General features: G+C 41.2%; 1 protein-coding gene across 2 annotated transcripts; it reads left to right on the top strand.

Annotated features, from left to right (window-relative positions):
* On the top strand, window positions 1-21,224 carry sap30bp (SAP30 binding protein). Of its 2 annotated transcripts, none has more exons than XM_061707725.1 (10): window positions 1-155; window positions 2,370-2,479; window positions 6,588-6,632; window positions 8,752-8,791; window positions 13,350-13,438; window positions 15,144-15,235; window positions 17,287-17,399; window positions 17,482-17,540; window positions 18,984-19,074; window positions 20,441-21,224. In XM_061707725.1, exons 1-10 carry the CDS (start codon window positions 62-64, stop codon window positions 20,623-20,625), a joined length of 918 nt encoding a protein of 305 aa, XP_061563709.1. In that variant the 5' UTR covers window positions 1-61; the 3' UTR covers window positions 20,626-21,224. The 2 variants fall into 2 exon arrangements, with proteins under 2 accessions (XP_061563709.1, XP_061563710.1); XM_061707726.1 differs by having other exon boundaries at window positions 20,444-21,224.
* The last annotated feature ends 4,251 nt before the right edge of the window (window positions 21,225-25,475 follow it).

Here is a 25,475-nt window from a genome sequence, read left to right on the forward strand (position 1 = left end):
GGGAGTCGCGGGATTGTGACGTCTATGTCCGGCGAGCGACGGAGAGCGTTTATGCGACGTGATGGCGAGCGGTAAAAAGAGTGCCCCACTTTCCTCTTTAGCAGCTTATGGAGACGATTCAGAGGCCGATTCCGACCCCGACCTAGAGGAATCAGGTATGTTTGTGGGTCGCGGCGATTATGAACCATCGTGAGTGTGTTTATCTCAGAATTTCGTGTGGTGGCTAACGTTAGCCCTGAGCTAATAAGTGAGATAAAAGTGAAGAAGATTTGCACTGTAATGTTTTTGACCATTTATTAGTTTAATTGCGGCACATAAACATATATACATATAACATTACTGAACCTAGATACATTGTATTGTAGTATTTTGTATTTAGATATATCCTTCTCAGGTTTAACAGTAGGCACAATGCATGATGGGAATGTAGGCAATTACACACAAGGTAATTAAAGTGCTTTACATCAACATTAAAAGCAGCAAGACACAATTAAACAGTAAATAACAAATAAAATGATAAGAAAAGAGGTAAAATAATAAAAAGCAGAAGTTGTTAAAACGTAAGGGCAGTAGAGTCCAGCAGGTAAGTTTAATTTAAGAGTACACTTCAGTAAACAGTAATGTTTTTAGGCCTGATTTAAAGGAGCTGACAGTTGGAGCAGACCTCAGATCTACAGGAAGTTTGTTCCACCGGTGAGGAGCAGAATAACTGAACGCTGCCTCACCTTGCTGGTTCTGGTTCTGGAACCACAACAAACCAGATCCAGATGAACCTCAGGGGTCTGGGAGCTTCATAGGAACTAACAGATAAAGTATGTATTTTGGTCCAAGACCATTCAGTGCTTTGTAGACCAGCAGTAGGATTTTAAACTCTATCCTTTGACTCACTGGAAGCCAGTGTAGTGATTTCATGACCGGTGTGATGTGGTCCAGTTTCCTGGTGTTTGTAAGGACTCTCAGCGTTCTGGATCAGCTGCAGCTGCCTGATTGATTTCTTGTTAAGGCCTGTAAAGATGCCATTGCAATAATCCAACCTACTGAAAATGAATGCATGAATACGTTTTTCAATGTCTTGTTTAGACACAAACCCCTTAATGAATAATGAATGTAATTGCTGGTCTTACTGTTGGAAACATCACTGAACAATTTCTACGCTTACAAGCAAATTAAAGTGTTTTCCCCAATTAGTTTCACTTAAAAGTGTTTTTTTCAAGCCTCACAACTGTTTAGTCTCAATAACTCTTAACTCTCTTCTCATCGAGTGTGTAGAAATTAGATTAGATTCAACTTTGTCATTGCACAGAGTATACGTACTGAGACAACGAAATGCAGTTATTATCTAACCAGAAGTGCAAAGAAGCAGGAAGTGTGGAATGTACAGTCGTATAAAATAATGAGGTACAGTGTGTGCAAAGTGAGCAGCAGTTTTGTAAACTGTGACAAACTATGAGGGATATATACAGTATGAAAGATATGTACAATACAGTAAAGTAGTAAATTATGCTGAGACTATAAACATGAGAATACAGTATAAAGAATAGAATATGTGCAGTCCAATTGGAGACAAAAAAGAGCAGCAGTTTGTTAAATAGCAGCTGTTTTTGGTTGTTTTTTTTTGTTTTATTTAACAGTCAGTGCAATGCTCCTACTTTTACTATTAAACACTTTCACGAATTCAACTGTGGATTTTCTTGGATTAAAGATTAGTTTTATTTTGCTTCCATTGCAATCAGTATATATATTTTTTCTTTTACGGCCAAAAATGATGGTTCATTAGTGCATTACCAGGTTAAATAGTGTAGTATTTTATGAATTGTTTGTTATATTCCTACTGTTTTATTTTAACCTTCTGCTCAGGTTTGATATCCACCACGTTTTCACGAACTTTAATAACTTTAAAATTGTGTTACTGTTTGTAAATTCAGACTTACCGTATGTAGCCTTACATAGAAAAGAAGAAACTGTTTCATTTTGACAGAAATGTACGCAGACATTAACAGCTTTTATGTGAATGCAACTGAACCTGCAGGAGGGGTGGCAGCTCTGACTGGGACAAGCAACTTTTCAATTTAAGCAGTAAAACTTAAATATTTGAATGTTTCAAAGCAAATGCATCCTAAGGTACTAATCAAACAGGTGCCAATTTTGAGCTAAGAGAGCTGAAGCACAGTTCCTGTTCTGCTCCAACGCTCTGGTAAGGACTGCTGCGGAGGAGCAGCAGCTCACGTCCATGGATGAAGCAAAAGACTGTGTTTAAGTTCTGGGTGCTGGAGCTCCAAATGCAGCTTTTGCTTTCTTTTTAGACTGTATAACTTTTTTTATTTTTTATTCTTGCTAATGTTTTTCTCGTTCTGTTCATTCATCACCAGGGGGTCATGTGGGAAGCCTTGTGTACGGCTACGGTGACGATGACTTTAACCGAACTGAGACTATTGAAGACAAAGTGTCTGGAGATGAAGACAGCAGAGAGAGCAACTCGGTCAGTATTTGAGCTCTGAATTCAACATTGTAGGCTCCTTGAAAACATGTAAAATATCTCCAGTACAGTCCCTGTCACTGCCTGGAGGAATTAACTGCAATGTTTACATTATCCATATAATCTTGTAGTGCTCAGTTTCAGTCCTCTTTGTGAAAAACTGTCCACTTTTGTTGAAGTGGTCTAAACAGTTGTGGGGAGCTCTGATTTTAATGATTGGTGTAAACTGAGTATGAGTGTTTTCTGAGCTCTTAGTCAAACAGAGGTTTACCTGGTTGGCTGCACCATATCTGGTTGGAGATGGTTCTGATGTGGTTCTGAATTTATGCTCTACAAAAGGGCACTTTAATTTTACTGTGTTGTGCCTTGGAAGTTTGATATTTTCTGCTGGACGTCAACAAATGTGATAGTTCTTGACACTGCAAAAGCTTTCGACAATAAAATATTTAAGACTGGGAGTGCAGCGACTTTTTAATTTGTATAATTTTCTCATTATAGGCCACATACATTGAGGATAGATGTCTCAAAATCCCTTCACATGTATGATTTAAGTGGAGTTATGTTTATAGCTTGATTAAGTCAATTACTTTCACTGTTTGTTGTTTATGTATAAAAAAAGAGAAGAGAAATTAATTTTTGACCGAAGTGCTTCTAAATATGCTACAATCATCATTTTTGTGGTTGTGTTATTATATGTGAATATTTCACGAACAACATATTTGGTGGCAAATTGGACAAATTTATTGTTCAGTCCATTTTATAGTTCTGTCTTTACAAAAGAGATGCACAATTGTATTGTTACCAGCTTCTTCTCTTTTGCAATTTACTGGTCACTTGTTACTGTAAAGCAGAGATATTTAAAATCCCAGCCACATCATCTGGGTGTCTTTAACAATGTTTAAATGTTTATTCAGGCAGATATTAAAAATTAGTTTTCTTTTATTTTGTATGTCTGTCTTTTGATATGAAGGAGTCTGTTGATACATTTAAACATAATTCCTCTCATATTTATTACATATTTATTAACTATTGATCAGATTGTTATCCAGTAATCATCTGCATAGTTGAGCTGTTTTGATTGTACTTTGAAGAATACTGTAAATCAAACTTTAACTGTTTCAATGTACACATTTGTTCTCATTTATGACTCATTGTCCGAGTTACCTGTAAGAGCAAAGAACTTGTTTATAAAGTATCAAATCTGGGTTTTTAGATAGACATCAGACTAGTTCAGTTTTAAGTTGGAAACATGTCACAACAACACATAAATCTTGGGCAAATCCAAAATTTCAGGCAAAGATATGATCTTTGCTCCAAAATGAAATTGCCAAACTTCTTGCATAATAATTATATGCGGTGTGTGTTTCACAAACTTTTCCACAAATTGCCATGGAGACACAGCCTGACTTAACTCCAGTTCGCTTGGCTGCGATGCATACAGAGTGAACATCCTGCAGAGTCAACTATGCAGTCGACACCGTTTCTAATGGGAACAACATTTTACGAGGAAAAGTGACTGCTCATAGCTGCTCAGGATGTAAATGAAATGTGGGTGGACTTAATGTGTCATCCTGGATAGTTTTGAAATTGTGATTTACTTCTCGTTTTAGCTTCTTTTTTTCCTCATTTAGCTGCTGAGTCATGAGAGACACGGCAACTAAGCATTATTTCTATGTATTTGAAATAGATAAGATGCCATAGATTTACAGGAACATTATCTGGATTTGTGGCAGCATTGAGTCTGCCAACTTTTACCATGTTGTTGCAGATCAGCCAGTGTCTGCTCACACTGATGTGTGGAAGAGATCAGAGGTATTACACCTCACTTAAACGTTTGAAGTATTTAGCTCACAGAGGTTTTCTAGAGGCGTTGAGGTCGTTACTTTTCCAACACTGTTTCATCCCCTGTTCACATGGGACTGCTATTATCTAGAGAGCTGCAGTAAATACGGAGGATATTCGTGATGATAATCCAGGGAAAGTGTAAAATGTCTGTAAAGTAAAGATGACCTACCTTGTTTAAGTAAAAACAGAGATCATTTTAATGCCATGTACATCTCAGTAAAAAACAAGTTGTGAGCGATGGAGCGATGATGAGATGAATGATATGTCTAACCACAAGCTCAAAGCCTCTCTGACTTCACAAAGCCTTTAGTCTGCAACGTAAGGTCTGTTACTGTTACCATGGCAATTTAAGCAAAGGCCTATATATAGCTTTTAGTGTTTTATTTGTTGTTGTTTTTTTTTAACCTGTCAAAATGTGACATGTCACTGAAGTCTAGCTGTCGTCTCTGATCAGACGCATCCTCTTCTTTATTCAAAAGTAACATAAATGTTAAATGCCCCCTGGGTAATTCTAGGTCTCTGCCAATCAGGCATAAGATGTACTCTTGCTCTGTAACTCTAATTTTCTCGTACATCATTACCTCCTTGAACATCTTTAAACACCTCTGTGTCCTCTTCAGTTCTCAGCTGATTTTGTTGTTTGTGTTACATAGTGCCGTAGAGCAGTACATGCTTCTTTCAAGGCACACAGAGACAGGAGTCCAAAGGACTGTATGTTGTCCACACACATCCGTACATTGGTACACACACACACACACACACACACAGTGTAAAAGCAAGTACATTTACACCTTTGATGAAGAGTAACTTGTTTTCCAGTGGGGAAAAAAAAAGTATTTTCTAGGAAGAAATGAAATTGAGAGGGACTTTATTTGCCAACTTAGTAGATTTAAAATGTGCCACAAAGATGAGGTCTCTGTGACGACGTAATCCTTTTAACAACTCAAATGAACTGACCTCAGGTTACTTTTACAGCTGCCAGTGAATGAGTGATGAATGTTGCTGTGGGGTGTGCAGAAGCCAAAAAATAAATAAATTGATAAATAAAACTCCGATCCAGCTCTACAACTCATTGGTTTTCCACAAAAATGTCTTAAAATTTTCTCTGATCTTCATTTAAGTCACAAAAATAGAAGAATTTAAAAAGAAATGATAATAATTGTATTACTGAGATGTAGATGAAAATCAAATCAGCTTTTATGGCAAATGAATGCAGGAAACCAGTCAGTTCGGAGGGGTTCACATACAGTACTTTCTATTGCTGCTGCAGTCAAAGCACACGGGGATCAGTCCATTATTCAATACATGATTTAGCTGTTTGCATGATATTGGACTCAATATCCAATACTAATATCATGATCAATGTATTTGGTGCAGATAATCAAGTAAAAGTTTTAGAAAAAAGGACACATTATACACAAAGCCACAAAGGACTTGAAATGAAATGTATTGTGAGTAAGAGGAAATCATTATTTACATCTTCCAAGTCTGTAAAAGCTGTATTTGTGTCAGTAATCAAGCAATGGCACCTAACAGATGCAAGTTTTTTTTTTTTTCTCTGGTCCAGTGCATAAATTATGTGTACGGTTGCATAGCAGCAACAGTATTAAACTTAAGCCTCTAATGCAGGGATGTCCAACTCTTCCTACAGATTGGGTGAGAAGTTTGGATATTAGAGCTCGGAGGAGACTTACTGCTTCTCCACATTGGAAGGAGCCATTTGAGGGTGGTTTGGACATCTCCTTAGGTCAAGGGGGCGTCCAATTCTGCTCCTCAAAGGGCGTGTCCTGCTGCAGCGTACCATAATACAAATAACTATCGTTAACAAACTTGATCATGATCCATTAATGTGAATCAGGTGTGTTGATACAAAGAGACATCTAAATCACACAGGACAGCAGCCCTTGAAGACCAGCATTGGACATGCCTGCTCTAATGTTTTCATAGAGCTTAATATGTCATGATGTAAACGACACTGACAGTTTCATGGAAAAGTGTCCACAAAAACAATGGAGCATTTAAAAAAAATACTACTAATAATAATTTGATCATACTACCATTACCTTTTAGACAGCAGAAATCCAAAAAGTGGCAAAAAAAAACATTGAACAGTGCTCAGTGGTGAACAATAAACATAATTTTATATAGTTAAGGAACAAGAGCAAATGGTTTTGGTTTCCTTCGTTTGGTGTCGTGGTTCTTTGCCATCTTGGTTTCTTTTCTTTGACCCTTCCAGTGTTAACCATCTGCGTTTTTGTTTTTACAGGAAATGGACGAATCAGACGAGGGGAGGGACGCAGATGATGTCGAGGTATTTGAAAACAACTTTATTCACTAGATGGTGCTGTGGGTTCATGTGTGCCTGGTGAATAAACGGCAGGCTTTCGGTGACACCTATTTAGTGACTCAAGCTGCTGAGCTAAGCTTGACAGGGTGCCAGCTTGCTGCTGTGATGTTTGGTCCAGGTCACTCTGTCTATTATTTTAAAAGTAATCTGATGTCGAGATACTCTGATTTATAAGCTTTGACTGATAGTAATCTGAGAGGTTGTTGCTTCATGAGTTTTCTTTGTCGTGAAGGGGAGATAACAGCAAAGACAACGTAAACGGCGTTGATTTTGCAACACATGCACCGTGTGGTTTCCCGAAGAACACGTACCGGCATGTTGAGTATTATTCCCTAGGAACAGAAACACTTTCAAGAAAGTTGTAAAAACATAATTGCACGTTTTATATGATTTACAGTTTAATTCGTTTTAAAATAGCCTTTCCAACTAAAGATTTAACAGAGGGGTTGCATATTTTCTTGCCTGTAAATGTTGGCACCACCTTCTTGTTTTGATCCAATGTTTGGGCCTCATTTATTATTTGATTGACTTGTTTGTTTGGTTTAAACATTCATAGTACAAGTTCTGTGGAACTCAGATAAAGGAGTATAATTTCTAATCTTGGGCCTTTGTGTGAGACACAGTAAAAGATTAAAAAAACCATTGAACAGTCATCAGAGACTATATCCTTGTGAAGGCCGGGGACCGATCAGGCAGATGATAAACCTGCGTGGTAGCTGAGCAGCAGGTGGGAGCTGATGACAAGGCAACAACTCATTTGACCATGAGTCTAATGCAGCATCCTGTGATATCATCTTTTGCCTCAGGTGGGCTTTAGGATGAGAACAGCCCACAAAACAAGCATTCACCAGGCAGCTTGATTTTGATGGAGAAATAGCTAAAAAGTACCCAAAGATAGCAAGTTCTACATCCTGAAGGGTAGAAAAAAGTCCTGGAGCAACAACATTCACAATGTTTAGGACAATAAATGTCATCCAACACAACTGCTGATGAACATTAATGAAGTTCACGTAGGCCCGGTTCAGAACTGGCCAATGCCAATGCAGAGTCTGAACACGTCCCTGAACACGTCAGTCAAGGTGATCGGGGATTCTTGGAAACATTCATCCCATTGTCTGAACACAAAAACGTCGAGCACGTAGACGTGTAAATTACAAGTTTCATCAGATACAATGTTGTTTTAGAAATATCTTCTAAGAAAAGAGTCACAAAATGAAGTCTAATACAATTAACTTGGCTACAAAAACAAAATCCCACCAAGACGAAAGTTAGTTTTTTTTTATTCTTGGTAAAGCTGTTAGTGTTGCTTGGGCTCTGTTGATACCAAGGCTGTTTCTCACACATTTTTCTTTGTATTTATTTAAAATGTTTCCTAAACTTTGATCAAAATATGAACACACAAATGATTCATCATCATTTCTATATGTGGTGCTATAATTTATAGACTGGCGGAGATGCCGTGCATAGACAGCTGAAATTAGAAGTGGGGGGGGCAGCTGTCTGTATGTCTTCTGCTTGGAGTTTTGCCAGTAATCTCTGCCACTCCCGCTCTGTCTTTTCTCCCTCCTCCTCATGCTTTGAGCAGGTTCAGGGCATTTCTTTGATATACGGTTGCTAGGCGACGAGGAGATTCCTGTGAAAAACAGCACTGTTTCTTTGTGCTGAACTCGTGTTTCTTCCAGAGGGCTACAGACGGCATATTTGAGAGGCTGTACAGGACTCCTCCTCCTTTGGGGACTAGGCATTCACTGGAAGCTGCCTCGATTTACTGTTCTACTTTCTTTTACTTCGTTGAATCTTTTCTCCTGGGTCCATTAATCTGTTGCTTTGGCATCTGTGATTTATAGGTTTTTCAGATCCCCAGCTTTTGTATCCAGCTACACATTTGTCACCAGATTTGGTTCTGCGGACAAGTAAAACTCACCAGCTTTTACTACACCCAAGACGAGGGCTTAGTTTGAATCATATCTCATACCCACCACAGATCGTTGATTATTAGATTATCCCGTCTAATTGGAAAGCTTAATATCCCATGTGTCTCTGTTTCTCTCCCTCACCTTCCTCCCTCTTCTTTTTATTGCAGATCTCAGAAATGGAAAGAAAGGACCCCAATGAGCTTGTTGGTGAGTATTCATCATTTTGAACAAAACACCCACCAGTGAAGTGATCTCACAACAAGTGGTATGGCACAACTGCACCTGGTTACGTTTCACTGTCGTTCAAACTGTCCTCAAAACAAATCGCTGCCACATGTAATATCTTTTCATCAAATGCTGCTGATTGCAACCAATGCACAAACGATTGATGCATCATTGGTCGTATTAAACCACAACGAAAAGGTTACAGTTATCGGATTAGCAGTTCACTACAACACACTATATATCCATCCATCCACCCATCTCTGCTTATCCCAGTTCAGGGTCACAGGGATCTCCTGGAGCCTGTCCCAGCATGCTTCTGGTGAAAGGCAGGGACACGTCCTGGACAGGTCACGAGTCACTATATCACCCTATCTTTGGACATTTTATAATAACAACAATAATACCACCACCATGAGTTGATCTAGAGTGGGCAGCACAGGGGCTTGTGGTTATCACTGCTGTCCTCTTAGAGCGAGAAGGTTCCTGGTTCAGATCCTGGCAGGCATGGCTTCTCTCGGGGTATTCTGGCTTCCTGCCACAGTCCAAAAACTGGAGATTAAAAATTTCCCATAGGCGTGACTGTGTTTGGTTGTGTGTCTACATGTGGCCCTGGACTGGTGACCCGTCCAGTTCCCGGCCTCTCATCCAAAGAGAGCTGGAATCAGCTCCAGCAGACCACTGTGACCCTGGATGGGACTGACTGAAGGACGGATGGCAGGATTGTGGAGAGCCGTCGGCATAAGTGCAACAGCAACAAAAAACACATCATAAGGACGTCGTAAGAACATTGTAATAGTATGGAGAGTACGGGGATGAGAAGTAATCAACAAAACACAAAATCAGCAAGGTTGTATCTTAACTGCATAATGTGCCAGCTGGAGCGATGCCACTGGATGATATCATCAGTTCTTCTAACCCTGGTCTCTGCAGTGCTGAAGGCCATCATATCCTGTGCTGTAAAGTTGGCCAGTCATTGAGTGGTAACTTTCACATGGACTATCCATGTGTGTTTTTCTTTTTTATCTACGGTACTATATTATCTACTTTATTATCTATCAAACATTGTTAACTGATGTAACCCTGAATTCCTGGTTCTGTCTGGCTTTTGTTCCAATATGAAGAGTTGGACTTAGATATATTAGTCATGCCCATCCACACATCATGGAGGAGTGTCAATGACCAGGGCATAACCGATGCTGTTTTACTAACGATATTACCACATTCTTATTATTTAACCATACAATTATTTCACTTTTTCAATCAAGTTGCAGTTGTTGCCAAAAGCAGATTTTGGTTTGACCACATTTGCTGGGTGTTGGTCTGTTAAATGAATGAATCACTAAGCAACACCAGGTTTGAATAAGAGGTTCTTTGTCAGCTTACTGGTGAGTTAAGAAAGCATAACAAGCAGCTGGCAGTGGTTAGTGAGTAATTATTAACCTGTGCAGGTGTGTATGTGAGCGCCAGATGAGACAGGTTATGAGTGATGCAGGGAGTGGTGTTTTATACGCCGATCTTGGACCATAAACGCCGATGGTGGACCATGTGAGACATTAGCAGGATGCAGGTGTCAACAAACGTTATGCAATCAATTGCTTATCCTCTTTCATTATTCATCTACAACATGTTTAAAATTGTTAAAATGTTGTCTTATAGAGGAAAAAAATTATTTTGAAGAAAATTGCACACAAAAGTGCTTTCGAGCTGATGATTTTAGGCCCAATTTGCCAGGTGCACATTAGCATGAGGTCACGAGCTAGGAGTTAGGACTACATCCTTATGTGTGAACAACTCAAAGATTCATCAAAGATGCTCACTAATAGAGATAAATATTAAACATGTTAAATATTTAAAGTCATTGGGGATCCCTATTTGCTTTAAAGCCATTGAAAGAACAATGCATTGGGTGAAGTCGGCACGAGGAATGAAATATGAAGTAAAAATCAAAGCAAGACGCGATGTGAATAATGACCAAACCACAATACAAGCAAACTGCTATTCTTTCATTATACATTTTTTTTTTTTACCTGCCTTCAACACAGATACCTACTGTGCTAATCCATTCCTTTAATCGTGTTCTTTCTTTTCCTTTTATGCTTGTCTTTTTCAAGCAATCAAGTGTGTTTTTTTGCATGGTTTTAGATCATTTTCTGCATGTTATTTGTTAATATGATGGGACGTTAAAGACCAATCAGGCAGGGATGCTGGACGTTGGTCAGAGTTGGGGGTCGCTGACGGCAAAATCAATAATGATGTCAAATTAAACTGTAAAGTACATTACAGAATGTAATTTGAATTCAAGCAGACAAATTATTTCACTAGCTTGTCTTGTAGTTTCATACTTTTCGCCACTAGGAGTTGCTGCAACTCTCTCAGCCCCCCTACTCCCAGCGACCCTGCTGTCACGGAACTGAGTCACTGTCAGATTATGCAATGCCCCCCACCCCAGCCCCCCACATTCAGTCACATAATTTAACAGAATTGTCTTTAAGACTCCTGATTGCGAGACGGTGAGTCTTGTAATCTGAACAGACCAATGATCATTCGACTTCAAAAATCACATCGTCTGAAACCAGCTTTTAGCTAATCATGACACCTTTCACGAGAAAAACCAGCAATTGTAGTGAGTTTCAATGAGGTTTAGTCTCTGCATAATCACCAGAGACGTTTTTTAGCTATAAATAGAAATCTAAAAAGAGATGGGGGGAATGCACCAGAGAAATTCTTTATTTCCGAAACTGCCACCACGGCCATCAGTGTGACTCACAGGCTGGTCTGGACCCTTGACATTCCTGCTGTAGACTCGTCTCGTCCGTCAGTAAATGTCATGGTGCATCTGGCAGAAAGCCTCCCATCAGCAAGCTGAAGATGGCTCTTTGTCTGTTTGCTGAAGGGACCGACATTGTCTGCCTGTCCAAAAAGACCCCGAGGGCACAGACTGTGACTTTCTGTTTCTGGGCCTTTTCTGTTTTTTTGGATGACAGATGGCAATTTAAGAACTGGAGATAATCTTTTCTCTGTCCGTTTCCCACTGTCTTGGTGTTCCTGACTGCTGCTGCGAAACAAGAATATTTCTCATAGGCTGACTTGAATTGTAAACAGGGATATTTATGACACAACTGTGATTTATTATAGCTTCCACTGCGACTTTGAGTTTACCGGGTTTATTTTGCTGAATAAGTTAAGAGTTTGTCCAACGACGCTTCAGAGTAATCGAGTAAATCTCGGGTTGTTTTGAGAAGATTAGGAAGCTTCTACGATGCTAAGCTCCTGTTGCAGGAGTGTCTCTGACAGAGTGTGAACGTCTGCGAGAGAGTTTAATGAAGCTGCCACCTAAAGCCTGTGAGTCATAAGACTTGTTGTGTCAGGTTTTTTATCGTTGGAGGCTACGGTTTATTCACCGTTTTTATAACGTTGGGTGTGAAGACTTGTTACTGCATCAATATTCATATAATGGTGCTTTTCACTTTAAAAATCTAAATAAACCCACATAATTATGTGCTTGGCACCATGCTGATGCTTAGTCAGCAAAAACAACACACTGTTCACCATATCTGTTCAAGGAAAGGGAGGGGCTGCTCCTGCTCTGAACTTTCCAGCCATATCATCAGTGTGGTAAGTCACTGTCCACAGTTGTCTCCATTTAATTAGCAGACTGAGAAAAACAGCTGGAAACCACTGGAGAAAGTGAGCAATATCACACTACAGGACTTGATTTCTGCACAGCCGCACATGCAGGAGCTCTGTGATGTTTATGTGAGGTTAAGCAGCATAAGGTGCAGATCTGAGACGGTTATGTCACTCCAACTAACGACTTCCGCATTTCCTGAGGTTTGTTGAAAATATATTTTGAGGTAGGATTCAAAACTGTAGCTTCAAGCGAGTGTTTGACGTAACGGCGGAGCCAATGACCTGCTGGAATTTTCCTCCTCAGTTTTGTTCAATAAGCCTAAGTCAGCATTTAGAGAAAAAAAGAAATCCTCTCATGTCAGGTCAAGCTGTTACCCGTCCCCTGTTCTTTACAGGCACGAGCTCCCGCATCTGCAGGTTTGCACACATCTTGCAGCAGTTACAGTCTGGATGACAACCCTAAATGAAAGTACAGACGATCCGTCTGATTGAGATATAGGCGTGACACTGAGGAATGCCTGGCTTCTAGTCAGAGAAGTAGCAAAGAAAGCAAAACTAGGGACCAAAGGGAGGGAAGGGCGCCTCCCTTGTAGATGCAAGCCCCAACAGCCACTCCCTAGCTGGGATGTGCACGCTTCATACCACACTGCTTCTTAAAACCCACCGGTGCACCCGTAAAACTTGGACCAGGATGCTTAGGAATTTCCCATTGGTGTTTGCTTAGTTTACCACCAAGAGTTTGCTACTTGGTGAACACCTCTGTCACTCTTTCTGCTGCTCTGTCATCTCGTGGGTTTGATTAGCCACTTGCACTAATGTCTGTGCATGTAAAGAAACGCAAAGCAAAAGAAGACAAGTCACAGGAGTGAAAGAAATCCAAGGCCTCATGTTTATCCTTCTGTCTTGCCAGCTCTGTTCTCGGAGAAGGTGAGGAACATGTCACCCGATGAAATCAGGATCCCACCCGAACCTCCCGGACGCTGCTCCAGCCAGCTACAGGTACCCTGATGTCACATCTGCATTCAGCCATACGCGTGTCTCATGAAACACAACATAACACCAATAACCTGCTGCTGTTCTGGTGTAAACAGGTATAATATCTGATAATCAGACCGGGGGTGTGGCGAGCGCAGATTGTTTTATGAGCTTCAAATCGTCCTTGAAGTCTCTGTTAGCTTGAGACTGAATTTATCCCGTTAAGAAGATGAAAAGTTGCCACTGGCATAGGTTTCACGGGTAGATGAATCTATGATGAAGACTTAGGTTTTGATGTACTCGAAATTATCTTTTCTTTGTGTAAAATGAAAGGTTTAGCGGTTCTAATTGTTCCCTCCGGAGTCAGAAATGGTTTTCTTGCGGCTGCATAAATCGTGCTCCTGTAATTATGGCAGAACAGTCTCATCTTCCGTTGGCTTGGTATCGGCAGCGCAGCTCCTCTGCCTTTCTGCCGTGTGTTAGGGTTTGTTGTTTAGTTTTTTCGTGGCGAGGAGTTAAGGCAGGTCAGGACACACAGCTGACTCGGTAAGTGTGCTGCTTAGCAGTTCGCCCCAGGCCCGACACTCCCACATCTGTAAGATGAAGAAGTGATGATTCAGCCCCACCAGAACAACCGTGATACCCCTGCCCTCAGGTCACCCTCCCATCACAAAGCAGTTCAACTGTATTTCGCAAGTATTAAGTATTCACAGTAAACAGGCCCATTAGCTCCATCACTTCACCATATCTGGTCTGTATCCGTTTTGTGGAGCGTTTCACAATCATGCGGCGGCGTGGGGATTAGGAGCCAACACTCTGCTGCCAGCTTTCTGAGCTCAGGCTGAAGTTTAACGTGCACTAGCTTATAAAACAGACTGACGTCGGTTATTTTAAAGTTCTGATGGCTACGACAGGGTGGGATTGTCAGAGGTAAAGGTGGTATGACGTAGTAAGAGCACCACAAACCTCATGTGGAGGAGGAAGGATGAAGTCCACATGTCGCTGCTTTTTATCGTGCTACTTCCGTGGGAGCAGTTACAATCACAGTTCAGATGGAAATAGTTTGTTTGTTGCTATTTTATGGGATAAGCTTTAAAAATGCTTAATCCATCATTTTGTAATGGGTAAATGTTCCCTGCCCCGTTGAATATTTGTAGTCCTGGTTGCAACATGACATTTTTCCCCACTAAATCAGTTTTAAACCCCAGAGTTTTTTTGTTTTTGTTTTTTGCAGTAAATAAGATCTAGATCCCAAACTAACCATGCAACATCACCATGTTTGGTTTTTCGACCACGCTGGCTTTAATCGACTAGACATCTGAAGTGTCAGTATGTATGTAGTTGGTTAGGAAAAGACAGATGGCTAGATGATGAGAACATGTCGCAGCAGGCCAGTCCTTTCTCGTACCTCGTTCCATTTTTATCCTCCTGTATCGCCACGGAGGCCGAGGACACATCTGCCAGCTCTCTGCGGCCGAGTTGAACCTGGTTGTCAAATTTTTCTCCGGAGTATCAGAAACGTCTTACACAATGGCCCCATTCACGCCGACTCCCACCCGGTCGGAGCAGATGAGATGTCTAAGTTCACGCTGCCACCTGGTCGCGGACGGGCAGCAGAAAATAGATGAGGGGCCGCCGGGTGTCCTGCCAAGTGGGGAGCGCCTCGGAAGCCGCGCAGAGGTGTCCGTTTGTTTGCTTTCCGTTAATTGATTTGTTTGTTTTGTAACAGGAGAAGATCCACAAACTGTACGAGAGGAAGCTCCATGGAGATTTTGACACAAACACCCTCATCCAGAAAAAGAAAGAATTTAGAAACCCAAGGTATGCAGCTCAGCTGGAGAGCACAACCAAGCCAGTGTGCACGCTCTCTGTCGCACACACTTGCAAATACACACGCCTGACACTAAGCACTCTACAAAAAATTGAACAGTTTTTCTTAAAACTGATTCTAACATTTACTTTGACTCTGATTTCATTACAAATGATGTGAAGTCAAAATGTTTAATGTTGTTTTTTTCAATCAGACTCTTTACATTTCTTCATATCCATCGATATTTTTTATTTATTTTTTTTCTAATTATTATTTTATTTAATTTATTTAAGGCCTGCAGCAGGTTCCAGAAAAGTTGGGATGGTAGGAAATTATATTTAAAACGGGTGATGTCATCAGATCATCCTCATGACGACTCAAGTCTTGATGCAGGTCCTTGGGGAGCATTAAACCAAAGATCTCCGCTCACTTAATGTCTGTAGAAAATGTTTAAAGTACACATTTCTTAAAGAAAGAGTGGACAGAATTGGCATCTTTCTCATCTCAGTGTGAATTTTAGCTTTAGCTGTTCTCAAGAAATGTGGAGGAATTTAAGAGCGTAAGCAACAAGAGCTGGACAGCTGTGATCTCTGATCCTTCAGTGCATCAAGAACTGTCTCATCAGCAGCTAAAATAACTACATGGACAAAAGCTTAGTTTGAGAAACCTTTGCTACGGACTACAAACAGAGCCACATTCAAGAATGTTTACTTAAACTTTATTGTGCAAAAGAAGCAGCCTTGTGTTGATCTTGTACAGAGGCTAACGTCCGTGGCCTCGTAGGAATCTGGGATGGACCTTCACGGGCGGAAGCATTTATTCAAACGGGGGTCGCAATTTACACGTACGCAGCACAAAGGAACTTCCAGATTTTTAGCTTAGTGGGTTCCCTTAAGTTGTTTCTGCTGATTTAAAACTGGAAAGAACTCTTAGAGCGACATCTCCGTCTAACATTTCATTTCCTTTGCAGAAATGTTAATGCAAAAACGATATTCTCATAGGTGCAGGAAAAGCATACCCTCAGTCCTGATTGATCCCAACAGAGAATTTAATGCGATTTAAAAGGTAAAATGGGATAAAGATCTGGGGCCTCATTTATAAAAGAGTGCGTAGGATTCATACTAAAAGCCGAAAATGGCGGCCAGCTGGAAGGTTGCGCACGTGAATTTGCCTCATATCCCGCCCTCTACACGCCCACTTTTTACCATGAATGGGCAATGCAAAGTACTTCATGACTGTATTTGCATATAAATGAGCATGTGCACCGGCTTCCTGCAGTCTGTTTCTGCTGTGCGTCAGGATGAATGAGACGTGTCAAGCCAGGCAACCGTGCCACTAAATTTCACGGAGACTGAGATCGAGATGTTGTGGATGAGGTGGAGGCCAGGAAAACCACATTTGGTGGTCGCAGTAGTGGCACTAATCACTAACAAAAATAAAGCGAGTGAGTGGCAGCACGTCGTTGCTGAGCTGTAAACGTTGTGAGTGCCACGGACAGATGGTGCAGAAAAAAAAAAGTGGTGTGATTTGAAGGTGGAGACCAAGAGGTACGGTAAAGGGACACGGATTTTTTTTATATATATAATGAATTTTAAGTGTGCGCTTAAAAGCTTTAAGGCTGATTTATGGTTCCCCGTTACACCTTTTAACGCGAAACCACACATTTTTCGGTTAGTTTTTTTTTTTTTTTTAGATCCCAACCTTTGCGTAGAAGGTGGCGTGCGCATCTTTCAAGCCCTGTTTTGTGCGCAAGCAAGCTTGATAAATGAGGCCCCAGGTGCTGACCTGCTCCTAGCGGTCTTGGTACCAGAGCATCTTAAGTGTTGCTGCTTGTCCAAAGTGGTGCATTCTTTACGGTTCTGACTTTCTCTGGGGCATGTTACGGATCCAGAGTTCAGACGTCGATGTGTCTTCAGAAAAGGAAATAAAGCTGACAAAGCTTTGCATTTTCTCAGTCCAACTCAGCTTTTTTCTGAGTCGTGATGTATCCGTCCTCAAAATACATATAATCTGCATAAATGTCCAGCTGTCTCATCTAACTCTTACTCTCTCTCCCTCCCAGTATTTACGAGAAGCTCATTCAGTTCTGCGGCATCGACGAGCTGGGAACAAACTACCCAAAAGACATGTTTGATCCTCATGGCTGGTCGGAGGACTCCTACTACGAGGCTCTCGGTACGCCTTTCTTAGTATTTTATTGCCTCTTTTTTTACCTTTCTGGTCAGTATTTAAATTAGTTTTTTTTTTCTCCTTCCAGCAAAAGCACAGAAAGTGGAAATGGACAAACTGGAGAAAGCCAAGAAGGAGCGGACCAAGGTGAGGTTGCCTGCGAAGAATACTGGATTACCGTGCTGTCAGTGGTGTTGTGTCTCTGCGTCAGGGGCAAGTCTTTACCAGCTGCACTTAATTTCTACTCAGCGTTCTTCATCAGAAAGACGTCAGCGTTGCCAAGTTCAGCTCTCGTAACAGCAGCCGAGGCCCAGCCCAGCGCGGCGCAGCCAGGCCCACTCAGGTCTAGCACCGTCTTTTCTGTGAAAACAAACCTCCAGGAGAAGTTTGAGCCTCTGGCTGAATCCCTTCACAGCAAGTAATGATGTGAAGGGATTCCTGTTTCCTAGGAAGATGTACTTGTGATTAGACAACTGACGCACACCGACACACATCCCTTACAGCATCATCACCCCAGCAGCTGAAACTCATTAAACCATACCTGAACTGATGTGTTTATGTCTGAAAGATCCTCCCAGGTAACCAGGATACGATGAAGTCCAAACCAAACCCTGAGCTGGCTGTTAAACGAAACTGTGCCAGTTGTTTAAAGGGGACCTATTATGGCATCTAATACCTATTTTAAACAGGCCTTGAATATCTTAAAAACAAGCTTTTGATTGTTGTTGTAACTGTATCAAAAGGTGACGATTGCCTTGATGGGTCAGATTGTGGATTAAAGGGGTCGTAAACATTCATTATAAGCACAACTTCCAGGTATGATGTCATGATGTCACTGGCCCAGACGATGCTAAGATATATAATGACACAAACTGCATTTTAAAACCCTTCAACGTGATGAGCTGGATTGATTTTACAGCCGTCAGTAGTCGTGTGGATTCATGACACCACCCTATCCCTCAAGGGGAAAGTTGCAGAAGTTTATGCATTCAGAAAAGACCGTCCTCTTCTTTAAAGGGGACCTATTATGGCATCTAATACCTATTTTAAACAAGCCTTGAATGTCTTAAAAACAAGCTTTTGATTTTTTTTGCTAAATAAATGAGAAATTCAGTCTCTGAGCCATGTCTTTATCATCCCATTCTCTAACCTCATTATCTATGCTGGATTCTGAGTGGACGGGGAGGCTATGATAATGAGGCTCTGTGCTGATTGGCTGCCTGACGCGAATGACGCGATACACCGCTACGAAAAAATGGCGGAAGCTCCGGCCGGCGGGGTTAGTTGTGGGCGTGGTTTCATGCATCGGAGGCCAACCTATGTAAATCACATTTTCGTTACGTAACGAAAGGGAGCAGAATCTGAACGGCTCTTAGAAACCACATCACACTGGATGGTTCATCCGGGCGGCTGTACAGACACTGCAGAATTTGGTTGCTTTCCTCCTTCTCTGAGTTGGCAGGCTGAGGGGAGACCACTTTATATATGTTAAAGCAAGAGAAACCCTGTTTTTCATAATGGGTCCCCTTTAAGAGAGGTTCCCTTTTACCAGCAATTTTAAGTTATTTGGATATTGTGTTTTTCTTTTAGATTGAGTTTGTCACGGGAACCAAAAAGGGCAACAACCCCTCCAGCACGGCGGCCTCCACCACCAGCAGCAGCACCACCACCACAGCCACAGGTAAAGTGCAGCACTGCCAAAGCGGTGCGTACGCACACGTCAGGGATGTACTAAAATCAGCTTTCCCTGTATTTGTGCGTGCCGCCACACAAACTCCGTAATTTGACAATATCCGTCTAGAAAGTAGTTGTCCCCGTCAATTTACTGAACTCAAGAGGGTTTTGAAAATATCTCTTGACGCTTGTGAATACTTGATGATTTACAAACAAACAATAAAGCAAAATCACATATAACTGAAAAACATAAATTAAGCCTTTTTTTTAAATGATCAGGACGACAGAAATCCACAGTCAAATTTCATGAAGTTTTATGTTTTTCATTTTTATTTGGACAAAAAGTGGAAGGATGCCACATATTTATATATGTTTGCGTAATTGTAAATGGGAGGATGAAGGCGGTCCAAGTGGTTCTACGCACGGATACATCTGAACATTTCTTTGTGGGCGTACTTTCTGGCGATTGCCATCTTTTAGTGTGAAAGCTGCACAATTCTTCATACATGAGGCGCGCGATCCTTCAGTTTCAGTCTGATCTGGACACTTTTTTTGTTTTACTTTCAGGGTCTGTGGCAACGCAGGTAACATTTCCTAAAAGGCAGAAGTCTATTGTATAAAACTCGTAAGTTGTACGTCAAAATGCTTGTAGTTGCTGATAAAAAACACTCTACAGTTAAAGTTTATAAAATATATTTGAGAACTATTGGATTGTAAGCCATCAAATTAGCAGGTATACATGTTTTTCTTTTTTGTTTTTTAAATTATGGATGAAAAAAGTGAAAAACAGATTATAATATTGCTTTCAGACAAAAATGCATTTATTTCAAACCTAATTGACCCTTTTTACTGTTGCATTTTGTTTTGATTCCTCCAAATATCTGGAACGGTGCGAACAAACGCTGCATGTGTGTTCACATGTGGGTCGGCGGGACGTCTGCTCATTCCTGTGGGAATCTCAGTAATCTCAGAGGGATTAGCCTTTCGTTAGCGGCTCCGGAGTTTACCTCAAGTACACTGGTTCAGAAGCGACGAGGCAACCGGCATCATTTTAAGATGTCACTCAATCCAACATAGCAACGTATCACAGCTGATTTATATTCGACCCTTCTGTCTGCGCTGTCAGTATGAAGGACCAGCTTGTGTCGTTGTTAACACCACCGCTATGCTTTATTTATGTTCTCTTCATTTCTGTTTTATCCTGCTTCATTAGTCCAATCAGAATCATCAGACACGTTGCCATGGTTACACAGGGATGCAGGCGCCTAGTCCTGTATCTGGTTTAAAAGGGGGACAAAAGAAACAGCGATGCCCCACCTGGCGTCCCGGTGCGTCCTCGTTCACCTCGTTCACTCTCTCTCTCTTCTCACCAGCAGACGCCCAGAAGAGGAAAAGCAAGTGGGATTCTGCGATCCCTGTCACTTTGGCCCAGCCCACCACCATCACCACCACCACAGCCACCCTCCCCGCCGTGGTCTCCGTGACGACCACAGCTAGCGGCACCAAGACCACAGTCATCTCCGCAGTGGGCACCATCCTAAAGAAAGCCAAGCAGTGAAGAAAAAGAGCAGGTAGAGCTCACATGTTGGTCCACGAGTGACGACGTGCCGCTGGACTCTCTAGATGCAGAGTGGACAGACTGGACCGATGGACACTCGGTGTCCATGTCGGAGACCGCTGCGACAAACAGACTAATCAAAAGACTCAACTGCCTTTCATCTCTGGGATTGTATCAGCACTTCTGCATCCAAAAGCCAAATTTACCGTTTGGTGAAAAGACCTATAAGTCCTCGTCAAAGCTGATGCATGCAGATCTGTTTCATAAAACATGTTTTTCTCTTCTTTTTTTTTAAAGAAAAATATATTGCCAAAACCTGCTAACTTAACAAAGGTAAAAAGTAAAAGGGTTCCAGACCGACTCGTGGAAATGTGTGAGAGGAAGTTTATTTTTGCATCCATGTTTCTTGTACGGTGTAGCTTCTTCTAGCAGTTTTGATGTCATAGTTGAACACGTGGACGCGTTTATCATTGTTCTTTCTACCATCGTTGTGTAGTGAACACCTCTGAGGTAAGGATGTCGGGGTATTTTAATTTTTTTCTACAACTGTACATATGTATTAACGACTAAAATGAATAAATGGATCAAATGTTGCCCTTTCAGTTGGATTTTTTTCTTTTTATTTGTACGATCACCATTAGTTAACCTTGTTTCCTCACAGCTAGAACAGGGTTTCCGCGGGGTTTTAAAAAGTATTTAAAAGTGATAAACGAAAATTGCCAAATTTAAGGCCATTAAAAGTGTTAAATTCACTGTCAGAGGTATTATTTTTTTTAAATTGGTATTTTTTACCTTTTACATTTTAATCAGTCTATTTTATTGTCATTCACAAAGTGAAATAAATGTGAAACATCTGGTCAACATCAATGAATCTATAAATCTGTTCTGTATAGTCTATATTCTATAGTTCAAAATCTGTATTAATGTTAAAAGGTCCGTGATTAACACTTAATGTTGTGACAGTTTTTAAAAAAAATCTGAAGGTAGTGAAAAAGGTAACATAAGGATTGCTGTATAAACCCTGTAGAAGGTTCCTGGTTCCAATCCTGGTAGGGACCTCTCCATGCGGAGTTAGTTTTCCCCCCATGTTTGTCCAAGGTGTTCCCCAAAGGGCTAGGATAGATCCCCGGGACCCTGAAATAGGAGATGGATGGATGGATGGGTGGACGAGCACAGTTTCACAAAGAACGTGACATCATCTTGACATGAAATCGGACACTACTTGGAACCTTGTTTTCTGTTAAACCTGCCGTTTGTGTTTCTTCCCCTGCATCATTCACCAGCGTTGGCCTGAGGATGGACTGAAGAATTTCTTTGGCTCCTCGCTCACGAGAACCAGCTGGTCACCAGATGGACTTCACGCTGTATCTAACCTCAAAGTCCAAACCTGGCTTTTATCAAAGGGAACCTCACTAGGTAGGTATCTTTCTAGTGTCAGTAGGCCAGAAGTCGGGGAAAAATAGCCAAATTTAGTCGGGTTCAAAGACTTTTTTTTTTTTTTTTTATAGACGTTGCCATCCGTTTAAGTTGGTTCCAGTCCTTTGAGCTTTGTTGGGTTCGGACCCTACATCTGAATTATATCACTTCTAATCACAGTTTCATGAGTGATTGTTTACGTAATATATTCCAGTTGGTCAGAGCCAAATGGTGTGTCCTATCTCACATTGTTCATCCATGTGGTTGCTATGGTAACCTGCACACACAAAACTGATGTAAACAAGCCAAAACGGAGGGTGGTGAACTGGCTTCAATATACAGAGGAGGCTGCTGAGTCGTGCTTTACTTCAGCATCTGTTTACAGACTTATCATTACATCGACTGTTCAACGCGTCAAAATGCAGCAAACCGTCAGTCTGTCAACATGAAGATATTTTGTATTGTGCTACAATCTACACAGAACAGCCCTTTCAGACTGAGACACGACCGTGAAAACCTGACTGGAATCACAAAGGCTGCGTCCCAATTGAACCCCTCGCCCTCGTTTTCTTCACTAACCCTAACTTTTGCGCGTTCCCGTGAAGGTAGTGGTGTCCCAATTCCTCTTTTCACCAAGGGGGAGGGGGCATAACGAGGGCTAGGGGCTGAGAATAGGCCCTTCAAATCGAGGGATTTCAGATGCTCACTTGGCGAGCGAGGGGGTATGAAAATTTCCCAGAATGCTTTTCGTCGTCATTTGCGGACTGAATAAAAAAAAAAACATGGCGGACATTTCTTATTTTTTTGTGAATAAAATCAATATTTTGAGTTAGTTTCTGCATAAAAATGCGTTTTGATTACATTTCTCCTTACAAACCAATATTTTACTTTCATAATATTCACTCAGTGAATGTACATAATCCCTTTTTTGTCCGTTGTTCGCTAAGATCGCGCCGGAGTAAAGGCTGTTAGGTTACGCCGTAGGCTCTGCGTCGATTTGACTTGCCGACCGAGGGCAAACAGGCAGACTCGTCTCAGAGAAATAGAGAGAAATAATCCTGTGACCCGTCAGATTTGTTTTGGATGTTTCTGATATAATAGTCTTCAGAAACCACAAAGTAATCCAGCTGTTATCTGGGTAATTTACACACTTTCAGATAAAGTTGCCGAAGATCACGCCAGAGTAAAGGGATTTATGGTTCCGCGTTACACCCACGCAGAGCCTACGGCGTAGGTTACGTAACCTACGCCGTAGGCTCTGCGTCGATTTAACGCGGACCCAAGCACCGGAGCCGGCAGACAGAAATCCCGAAACTGAGTCCCGGTTGCGGATCTTAAAGGTTACCTTTATACCTGAAAAAATATTAAAACTTAAAGTGCCATAACAGCGCTACAGCTGAAATTAAAACAGCTTTTGGCTCTCAGCTTCCTGATCAGGGTAGGGATGGAAACGAGGGGTAGGGGGAGAATTGAGACAGGCACCTGGGCCAAGTGCCCTAGATCTCAAGTGCCCTAAAATCTCCCCCTTCTTTTTTAGGGGTTAGGGAAGAAAAGAAGGGCGAGTGGAGAAAAGAAGGGCGAGTGAAGTTGAATTGGGATTGGGCCAAAATGTAAAGATGGAATTTGGGCCTGTGGAAGTCTGATCTGCCTTTTTAGCCCAGCTCAAGTCTCGGACCTGAGTCATTCATGACACGCGTCTTGAATCATTCCTGCTTTTGGCCACGAGCTGTAACAGTGGTCGGGTTTTTGTTTGAATGCATGCACAAATCCTCATGTTCTGCTTGTACTCGACATGTTTTTGCAGGGCCTGGAATGCAGCGCTGGCAGAGTTCATCAGACGTTAGTCTGGTATGTTCTGCTCAGGTGGGGTTCACGCCTGGCTCCCACAGACCCTCGGTAAAGTTTTCATTCTCCAATGCTCGGGGGGCCCCTGACCCAGGATGAGGTGATTGACACAATAATCAATAATCACAATAATCAACATAGCCATGATGTTACTTGATTGCCATTTGCGAATAAGTATACACCTGAAAAGTGATTAAAGATTAAAAGCACAAAGACGCTATCATGTCCAGACGGATGTGCGTTTCCTGTACGCAGGAATGTTTGTGAATGATTCACTTTATGTAATCATCATAAAGGGAAGTGTGAATAAACGCAGCCGCGTGAACCTTGGTGAGTCCACACCCAAGCGAACGACTTGTCCTGAGCTGGGCTCGACTTTCTCTGATTCACGTGACAAAACATGCCTGTGCAGGATGTTGAGGAAACGTGAATCAAATCTGTAGGATATTTGGGGTTTCAGGGTTGTAACCCTGCAAAAACCCATTTCTAAGAATTTTCTATTTTTGACTATTTTGCTGATTTTAAGAATTCCCGTCAAGAAAATATTTCTTATCCCATTGGCAAATATAAAAACGAATTATATATATATATATATATATATATATATATATATATATATATATATATATATATATATCATTTATTTTTTAAATAAGACAATTTTGACTACTTTTATGAAATATTAGACTTATTTCTAGGGGGGCTGTTTTTGCAGTGGTTAAAGTGATGGTTGGTAGGTGGGTGGGGCCTGTTTCAAAAAGCAGGCTCAACAAACCACTAGTCAAACATCCTAAAGTTGAGTTTTTGATTTCTGAACAGGTATTCAGTTATGGTATGTTCAGTATCCCATCATTAATAAGAAAACGGACATTTATGAATGAATAATGGCGGGTTAAATGAAAAACCCAAAGTATTTTGCGTAGAGTATGGACATAGTGTGGGTGACATTTGTAGAAATCATGAAGGCAAACTGTGACAAAACTGATGGGTGGTTTGTCGCATTAAAACATCTATGTCGATCCTCGGTATACTTTCGTCACACAAATGCGACATGTCATCATTCAGATGTCTCCAAAATGCCATTTTTCTTTTATATTATGAAATCTAACTTGTTTCGGCTTCTTGAAGGAGAGGAGATGGAAAGTAACTCACGGCATGTGGAAGTAAACCTGCTCCTGACCAGGTTTACTTCACCCAGTCAGTTACCACGGTAACAGACTCTGAGCATGAGTCACTCCGGTTTCTGGATCCTGCTCAACTTAACCCCTTTTTCTCCGGGTCAAGTAACCTCTGACTAAATTCTGACTTTCCTTGAATTCAGGTTCAACATATTTCTTTTCAACATTCTTATCTTTTACTACGTTTGTCAGTTTTAAGTTGTTTTGTGAGGTTTTCTTTCTGTAATGGGAGAGAACCAACACATCAGTCGACGTGCGTACGCAGCTCAGCAGCAGTTTTGCTATTAAAACTTCTTTTTATCCCCTTATTTCAGTGTTTATTGTACTTATACAAGCTTCACATTGTTAGGCTGAGGTTTCTTTGTGATATTAAATGTTGTGCCGCTCTAAAATCCTATTAATGTGTGTGTG

This window comes from Cololabis saira, chromosome 19 (genome assembly GCF_033807715.1).
Source record: "Cololabis saira isolate AMF1-May2022 chromosome 19, fColSai1.1, whole genome shotgun sequence".
In the NCBI taxonomy this organism is placed as follows: Eukaryota; Metazoa; Chordata; class Actinopteri; order Beloniformes; family Belonidae; genus Cololabis; species Cololabis saira.